Below are 9483 nucleotides of genomic sequence, written 5' to 3'. Positions count from 1 at the left end.
TTGGTTACTTTTCCTTTGCATTAATTTTTTTCCATCCCTTCCCTTTCAGTCTGTAGGTGTTTTTAGATCTAAAGTGTGTCTCATGTAGGCACCATATAGATGAATCTTGTTTTATCTGTTCCACCACCTTATTATGTCTTTTGATTAGAGCTTTTAGGCCATTTACATTGAAAGTAATTATTGATATGTATGTACCTAGTATCATGTTATTATTTGCTTTCTGGTTGTTTCTGTAGTTCTTCTCTCTTTCTTCTTCTTTCTTTGTGACTGATGAGTATTTATAGTGCTATCTTGCCTTTCTTTCTTTTCATTTTTTTGTGTATCTTTTTTGGCTTTGTGATTTTGGTTACCACTGAGTTCATATATACTATTCTAAGTAAACAGCCCTCTATATTTGGTCAATTAAGTTCAAACACATTCTAAAAAGAAAGGGAGGGGACTTTCTTTTTTGCTCTCTTTTCTACATTTTATGTATATGCTGTCATTTTTTTTTCCATAATTTTTTTTGTCTTATGGTCATTTCTTTTCTACTCAAAGAATTCCCATTAACATTTCTTATAATTCTTGTTTAGTTGGTGATAAACTCCTTTATCTTTTGTCTGGGAAGCTCTTTGTCTTCAAATCTGAATGAGGAACCCTGGTGGGTAAAATATTTTTAGTTGTAGTTTTTTTGTTTTGTTTTGTTTTCCTTTCAGCACTTTGAATATTACATGCCACTCCCTTCTGGCCTGCAAGGTTTTTTACTGGAAAACAACAACAACAACAACAACAACAAACAGCTGATAGCCTTATCTCTTTTCATTTGTAGGTAATGTTTTGCTTCTGTCTTGATGCTTTTAAAATTCTCTATCTTTAGGCTTTGACATTTTAATGATCATGTGCTGCAGTGTGGACCTCCTTGGGTTCACCTTGTTTGGAACTCTTGGTGCTTCTTGGGCCTGGATGTTTATTTCCTTCCCTGGATTAGGGAAGTTTTTAACAATTATTTCTATAAATAAGTATTCCACCCTTTTCTCTCATCATCTTCTGGGATCCCTATAATGTAAGTGTATGTTACTTGCTGTTGTCTAAGAGACCCCTTAAGCTATTCTTATTTTAAAAATTCTAATGGCTTTTTGCTGTTTTACTGAGTGCTTTTTATTATCCTTGCTTACAGACTGCTGATAAATTCTTCTGCAACTGTGAATCTGTTGATTCCCTCTAGTGTGTGCTTTTTTTTTTTAAGATTTTATTTATTTATTTGACAGACAGAGATCACAAGTAGGCAGAGAGGCAGGCAGAGGGAGAGGGGGAATCAGGGTCCCTGTTGAGCAGAGAGCCCGATGTGGGGATCGATCCCAGGACCCTGGGATCATGACCTGAGCTGAAGGCAGAAGCTTTAACCCACTGAGCCACCCAGGCGCCCCTCTAGTGTGTGCTTTTTAAAATTAATCTCTCTCTTTCTTTGTTTCTTTTTCTTTCTTTCTTTCTGTATTTTGTATCTCTTTATTAAAGGCTTCACTGAGTTCTTCTACTCTTCTTCAGCCCAGTGAGGGTCTCTGTTTGATTTAGCTCCTTTCCTTAACTTTTTTTCTTGTTCTTTCTTTTGGAGCATATTTGTCTGTCTCCCCATTTTGCTTGACTTCTCTGTTTGTTTCTGTGGATTAGGCAGAACAGCTACTTCAAAACTTGAAGGAATGGTCTTGTGGATGGCTGTCTTCTATGTAGACTGTGTGTGCTTGGTGGACTTCTTCTGGCTGGCTGGAGCTGTGGCTAGCATGGACTGGGGATCTGGGGGCTTTCCAGCAGCAGGAGCCCTGTCAGGGTAGCTAAAGCCAAGAGGCTGCAGGCTGTGGTGTCCTAGTGTTCTATGCACTGAGGACACCCTTCCAGACAGCTGAAGCTGAGATGGGTATAAGCCAGTTGTCCCAGGACACTCTGTGCTTGGGGTGCCTTGGTGGGGTGGCTGGATCTGGGGCAGTGTATAGGCTGGGAGCCTCAGAGCTCTGTGCAGAGAATACTCTGGCAGGGTAGCTAAAACTAAGCTACAACTAAGGGGGTAAGCTGCAGGTACCTGGGGTTCTACATAAGGTTCATCTTGGCAGCACAGCTGAAGCTGAAGTAGATGTAAACTGGGGTGTTCTGGAACTCTTTACACAGGTGCCCCAAAGAGGCTACTGGAACTGAGGAAGGGAATAGTCTAGGAAGTCCTGGCATGCTCCAGGCAGAGGCAGGGGAGCTAGCAAGACAGTCAAAGCTAAAATGGGCATGGGCTGGAATGGCCACTGAGCTCTCTGAGCAAAATACACACTGGTAGGACAGTTGAAGCTGAAGGGGTTGTAAGCAAGGGTGTCCCAACACTCTCCACACAGAAGATGACCGGTGGGACAGTTGAAGCTGAATTGGGTAGAAGCTGGATTGTCTGAAAGTGTTCAGGGCAGGGAGTGCCCTGGTCAGGCTACTGGAACCAGGATTGGTGCAGGCAGGTGTTCTGGAGTGTTCCATGCAGGGGTGCCCTAGTGGGGTGGCTGAAACAAGGTCCATGACTTTTTCTTTTCCCCTTTTATCATTTATGAAATGATTACCCATCAATGCTTTGTTCCTATTTCTCTTCCATGGATGTGTATAAATATTTTCACTAAAATATACTAAGGGGCTTATTAAAAATACAGATTTTGGGGCTACTTCAAAATAACTATGGGTGATGCTGGAAATATGTTCTCACCATATTTCCCAGATACATATTATGACATTGATGTTTGAAAAACACTGGTCTAGACCATGTGCCCTGAGAGCCTGTCCATTAATTTTTATGAAATTTGTGCCAACCTTTAGGATTACTAGCCTTGTTTTCTTTTTTTCGTTTATTATTTTTGTATGAGGTTGAGATTAATCTGTCAGTCATTGGTGGGATTTGTGTTTTGCCCCCTAGACTCCTCCTGGGTGAAACACATAGTTGTAATATGTAAACATTACTGTTTTATCAATTTATGGGCCTTCTGAGTTGGAAAGAAGTATGGAATGCAGAGAGAAACTCTAACTAGGGCTCTCAGAAAAAAAATAAAAACACATTAGTGTGGTGGTGGTTCTGTGTTACATGCATTACACGTTTAGGGCTATTACTGAGAATCTGAGGGGTTGATCTTCAAGCATTGGTTCAGTTCTCTTTGCAGGAGACATGAAATTATTGGATGTGCTGTAGTCACATAATATTTTTTAAAGTTGTTTATTGGTTCTGTCTGGTGAAGCTAACTGGATTATTTCTAGTTTTTATTGGAAAGGAGTTTTCAACTCACCATCCCTGATGATGTCAACAAGACAAAGACAATCGGATTAAGGAAATCTTTACATGGCAGTCAATTTTCACGTGTGTTCTGTTCAGGGCAGGGAGGGACAAAGAGGTAGTGGAGTATGTTGCCCAGAGTTTTGAAGAATTGAATTGTTGCCATCATACTGTTTTCTAAATGTATATTCTTTATGAATAGAAAACATAACAGAGGGATCAGGTAAATAAACCTTAAACAAGGATTCATGATGGTGTTTTCCGTATAAAATAATTCCCTCGTAGCCCACAGCGTTATACAAGAATTGTCTTTTTGATTGTTTGCTTGGTTCAGAATTTGACCAGGGGTGGCCCAAACAAGGAGTGGGTGGTGGTGGGTAGCAATTGTGAGGCACAGAGCACTGCTAAGGCTGGGGTTTTCTATTCACATGGGATGGCCTGACATTATCCCTCCCGAATTCTTTAAACTGATTTCCTAAATCAGTTTTACATTGGATCATAAGGCATGAGGTTGCGAAGGACACTTGGGTTGTAAGTAAGTTTTACATTGTTTCAGTGATGTTCTCCAGTAGCTCTCCAGGGTATTTCCATTCCAGTATGAGACATCAGCTGTATTCTTGCAGTCTTGTCTGGAATGACACATCCACCAAGTTCAAAAGTAATTATTTTTTTTTTATTTCAACTCTATAAAGTATACAACAGGCACTCGGCAATAACAGCTGCAGGAAAAATACAGAGCAAATCAAAGCAGGTTAATTTTATGAAAAAGTTTTTAATCTACATCAAAAGAGTGCAAGTGGTCAATGACCATTTGATGACAGTTGTTGCATTCTGACTAACAAAGGACTCTTTCATGTAGAACAAACTGTAAGAGGACAATCAACCATAGCTGTAAGAATACAAAAGAACTGACCAGTTGTAAAAACATCATACAATGAAATAAATTGGATAGATGGTGCTTGAAGAAATGTCCCTTTCCTCGGAAAGCCCAAACCTCTGAGTCATGGTCAAGGTCCCAGAGCTCTGTTAATTCAGGGGCAGATAAAGAGGAGGGCTAACAACACACTTGCAATGTTTATCTTGCCTGGTCTGTTGAAAACTTGCCTCATAAATGATTTGCATATACAAGAACTCAGAAAGCATCCTGTTTTGTTGAGGAGTGCACCAAGGTACGTGTTCATCATTGGTTTCATAACGAGGCGTGGTTAGCAGTCACTTCCCAATTTTTCTTTTGATTTGGATAGTTGGTAATGGAGTCTATAAAATGAGACGTTAGAACTTGACTGCACTAAGTGGTTTTTGTTTTGTTTTGTTTTAACTGAATCTGCACAGCTTAGCAAAACAGGAATACCTGTATACAGACTGATAGTATGTCATATATTAATTTGACCTGCACATACATTTATACATTTCACAGAAATGACGCTGTATCTCAGTAACAGATACACAGCTCTGGTACGTGTAACAGAAATAAGAGAACAACTTCATCATTTCTGTAATTCATCAATATTATATAATAAAGGCTTATAAATTGTTAGCAGAAAGAACTGTAAAACGCAGCAAGCTAAGAAAGGACAACATTTTGAGGTGTATTTGTCTTTGTCATGCAGCATAACACCAAATTTGTTTTTTAATAGGATGCCATGAATTTAAGGCACTTGCAACAATGCCAGATAGCCAGGTCATGTTCTAAACTATGGAACAGATGAAACCGTACAGTTGACATAATTTTCAATAATACTGACAATTATGACATTAATTCAAGTCTACTTGGACCTAAAAACATTATTCAATACAAAGGAAATGAAATAATAATGCTGTGAAACACTAAAAAAAGTTATATGTACCACAAAATATCACACAAAAATATCTATTTACATAAATATTTGTCTGTGGTCCTATTGTGAAAGAAAACGTCATTATGGATAATGCACAGATCACCTCTACCGTATGAAATCAGTTCTAATATCCTTATTTTCAGTATGGTAGCTGACTTCTTTAAAATTTCAGTTTACCATCAGTTCCATCATGTAGAAATGAGAAAAATTCAGTAGCTGAATTTATATATTACACATGTGTGATTCACATGCATATCCCATAATTTTAAGTAAAAAAAAGTGACTCGTAAAGAATGTAATCAAAAGAAATTTGTTTTCAATGCCACGTGGATCTGATTTATATGTGAGTAACAAAGAAGATATGAACATAAAGATCATTTATAGCAAATTTCCAGAAATCATTTTCTCTAACGTGTTCAATTTAACTCAGATATCATGATGTTCCTTTCCTTGGCAGTTTTCAGTTTTCCTGTGTATCAAGAGGCACAGAAAGCCCTTATTTCCCATACTCAAAGTATTAACAAGAAAGTCAGTTAGCAAATCAAACAAGTTGGCACTATTCTAACTTATCCAGATGTTCTTTAGTGTAAGAAGAGAGGGGCGTGAACAGTTCAGAAATAAAGTGAGATGCGCTTTCCAAAGCTGACCATGAATTTTAGCCCTAGTGTCTTCATTAAGACAAGATTTAAATCCTTAAATTTCAATGCTGAAGATTAGAGGACTGTTTTCTCTTAGCAGTTTGTGGAAGATGTAGTTCACCTTTTTTAGTTAGTGATTGCTGTAGACCTCCTAACGCAATGCCACCGGTGAAATGTAACGAAGCTGCGCTAACAGGTGGGAAAAAGGACAGTTCCACTGAGCTGGACACTACTTCTTCATTCCTCAGAGAACTTGTACACAGTGTTGTCTTAGACTTGAACCACAGCAAGTGCTAGGCTCTGGTGCTGCTGGGGCATTTGAAAAATTGCAGGAGCAGATTCTCGTAATGACCACATAACATTCTAGCAAAACTTTAGTGTGCCTAAACCTCTTTTAACAAAAATCACTGAACAGTGACCATGATGTTGGAATTATATACTTTTAAAAGCCCAGATAAAAGCAGTATAAAATTTCTGAAATAGCATTCATAGCTGGATTTTAGGTTGGTAGGTTTACTTTTATATTCTGAAATCTGTTGAAGAACATGGGTATCTTGGGGAATAAATTGATCTTAAGCAATTATTTGTAAGGAAGGGAAAACACTAACACAAGAATTTAACGGTAACATCTTGGGATCAAACTTTTAATGTAACTCTATTCTGATGGTATATAGTATGCTCTTAGTATTTTTACTCCCCAAATGTTAGATTACGTTTTGATACCATATTCTAAGGTAGTCTTGGTATGAAAAATTCAAACAGAAATCGTAATATATGCCTTCCTGGATGTGGTATAATGACCCGTGTGGACATATTTTCTGCAGAAATGCTTATGTTTCATTGACTTAAAAAAAAAACACCTTATACTGGAAAAAAGCAACCTTCAATTTAATACACCAAATTCACACACTGTTCCAAATCAGGATGAGCACTCATAAGAGTATGCTTTTGTTTCCTCAGGTAGAATGCCACTCGTCCAGGAAAAGCTTCCAGAATGGTCCACTACCTAGGATAGCTAATTGTAGTCAACTCTCCTGCCAACAAAGGACTTAGTTTCAAATGCTGTTTCTTTACCCCTCATGAAAAAAGCAGGTAAGTTTTGTATTTTCAAATGCATTTCAGGATTGCAATATTTCTGCCCTACTTGGCTAAAGCTTCTGTTTGAGAAAGCAGGGTCCTGTTTTCTTCTCAGCTCCCTTCCTACTCTCACACGTGCATGAACTCACACTGGCTTATCCACCAAAAAGTCATCAACACCTGGCTAGGTCTGGTCCCATTCCCTGACCTCGCAGAAGCAAGCTTTCCCATATAGTGAATCTCAGTGATTTTTGTGCTTTCCTCCTCTTCCTCTTTTTGGTTCAGGACTAAGACAAGAAGCCAGTCTGAATGGGTTTTAATCCCCTTTCCCCCTCAACCCTAGGCCATGTTGTGCAAGTGAAATCTGATGGGAGTTTGGTTGGTAAACGTAGTGAAGAATGCTTGGGTCTCTGGCTACACAGGTGATGATTAGAATTTGTGTTGTCTTCTCAGACACGGACATTTACAGATGAAAGATATACATAGCACCTAGATAGTTTTTTATTTTTATTTTTGGATGGATCTTAGTCCCTCTCCACCCCACCCTGCCCCCACCCCCCGAGGGTTTCTTTTTATAAAAGGGAATATTTTAAGCCTCAGTCTGAGGGCATGTTAGGTAATAAATAAAAATCAGTTGGCTGCTAGTCGTTTATTTCCAGGACCATCTCGAAGCACGGTATTTTAAAAAGATATGAAATGGTTTGTGAGTTGTTTTTTTTTTCCACTCTGTCATGCCAATTAGTCAGAAAAAGAAACAAATATCATGCATGTTTTTTTTCAGTCCTCTGTGAAGACGCATATACGCCTGCTATGAGAGGCCTCAGCAGAATCTATAACAGTTGTGCTTTTGATCGTATCAATTTTTAAAATCTGTCGGAAAGGAAAGGTAACATTCAGTCTTGTCATCAGCACGGCTGGGACATTGTATCAGGAAACTTCTAGCACTGGTTTGACATGACCTCTGTGACCAACAGACGCATGGCCCTCTTCCGTGCGGTGTAGACACCGGCTTGCGTGAATGCATCCTCCGACCTCCCCGGAAGGAAAGGAAGAGCCCTGACCTTGTACCACGGTCATCTATCGTACCCACTATAGTATTTTCTGATCTTCCTGATAATTCTAGCAAGGTCCAGACTCTTTGACTAGATTGACGTGTTTCTGACAGTCTTTCAAAGTATAGTCAGAGCAAAGCAAGGTCATCGCAACACTAGAAGACATCTCGTTACTGGGGTGAAAGGCTTTGCTTCAGGACCACCATGTCAACTGCTATTTTGAGGATCCAACAGAAAACATGTAAAGAGCACTACTGTCATCTAAGCAATAAGTCCTAATGCCACTGTAGTTACCGGAGCAGCATCGATCAAAGGCATCATGGTGACCCCGAGCACTAATCTTCTCTCCGTCCCTCAGGTTTGCTGGCAGCTGTGTCTCAGGAAAAGCTGACTTCAGCAAGGCAGAAGCAGGTAAGAGAAATACATTAGAAGTCTATGTCCCATCCTGAGTTGTCATCAGGGGGCGGTTCGTCATTGTCCTCAGGGAAACTGTCGAAATTGCTTGTGTCTGTGGGTGATGCCACCTGCAGGTGAGAGGAGGGACAGGGAGAGGATTTCTGGATTGGGGAGTCAAATGCCAAACAGTTTTACAGAGAGTTCTTTCTTCATTCCCCAATCAACAGCTATTTCTTTAAGCATCTACTAGGTACAGGTTTTTGTGCTTTGCATTGGTGGGGGGGGGCACAGTGGTGACTAAAAACAGACATGGCTCTTATCGTCATGAAGTTTCTACTCTAGCAGAGGGTACACTGTACACTGTAAGATTAAAACAATCTACAGCTGATTAGAAAGTTTGGTTACTGCTACGAAGAAAAAATGAGTGTAAGAGTGATGACGGAAAGCCACTTTGAAAAAATTTTATTTCAAAACTAACAATTGGGTTCGATTTTTGCCCATGCAAAGGTCCTAAGGTGAGAGACAGGGCTTTATAATGTGGCTGCCGTATAGGAGAGGAGAGTACTTGAGTGAGAAGTAGGAGAAATCAGGTCATGCAGAGCCCGGTAGGCTATCTTAAGACTTTTGTGTATTTTTAAATTTTTTTTAGGCTTTTGTGTAATTCAAGAGTACTAAGAAGCCATTCCTAAACTCAAGTAAATTACTGGTTAAAGTCCCTTCTGGAGAACATCAGTAAAAGCAATCCACGCTTTAGTTTCCCTCATATTCTAGGATATTTACAACCACGTATATATATTAATAGTGAATGAAATATATATGGGTATATCCATAAATATATACCATTCAGTAAGGCTTACTATCTACCCTCCAAGTTTCTTATTCTATTTTAGTTCTAAAAAAAAAAAAAAAAAAACCCAAAAACTTCAGGTATGCCATTAGTATCCGTCATGGGAGGTATGGTAATGGAATTTGTTTTGCTTGTGTTATCGCAGAAATAAAACTTAAAAGTAGGGAAAACATTTCTGTATAAAGAGCAGTCTTGAGTTAGTCCCAGAAAAAGGGAGTCTCGACCTGAATGGCTCAGGACAGCGAAGCAAACCCCTGCCTCTTTGTAAAGATGCAGGACATTTCATCGGACAGATTTATTTTATTAAAAAATACTTGATCACCCTTAGTGGGCTGCTATTTAACAAAACACCTGACGTGCAGAAAAGATAGTT

At 39.1% G+C, this 9483-nt stretch overlaps 1 protein-coding gene across 2 annotated transcripts in view; it reads right to left on the bottom strand.

Annotated features, from left to right (window-relative positions):
• Positions 1 to 3916: 3916 nt before the first annotated feature.
• PRKG1 (protein kinase cGMP-dependent 1) overlaps positions 3917 to 9483 on the bottom strand; it is a 1275046-nt gene continuing 1269479 nt past the window's right edge. For both annotated transcript variants that reach the window (XM_046026825.1, XM_046026824.1), the window contains exon 18: positions 3917 to 8391. In XM_046026825.1, coding sequence (XP_045882781.1) covers positions 8293 to 8391 — 99 coding nt within the window. In that variant the 3' untranslated portion in view covers positions 3917 to 8292. The remainder of the gene's footprint in view (positions 8392 to 9483) is intronic.

The sequence above is a fragment of the Meles meles genome, chromosome 13, assembly GCF_922984935.1.
Source record: "Meles meles chromosome 13, mMelMel3.1 paternal haplotype, whole genome shotgun sequence".
Taxonomy (NCBI): Eukaryota; Metazoa; Chordata; class Mammalia; order Carnivora; family Mustelidae; genus Meles; species Meles meles.
This window is presented reverse-complemented; position numbering and strand designations above follow the sequence as displayed.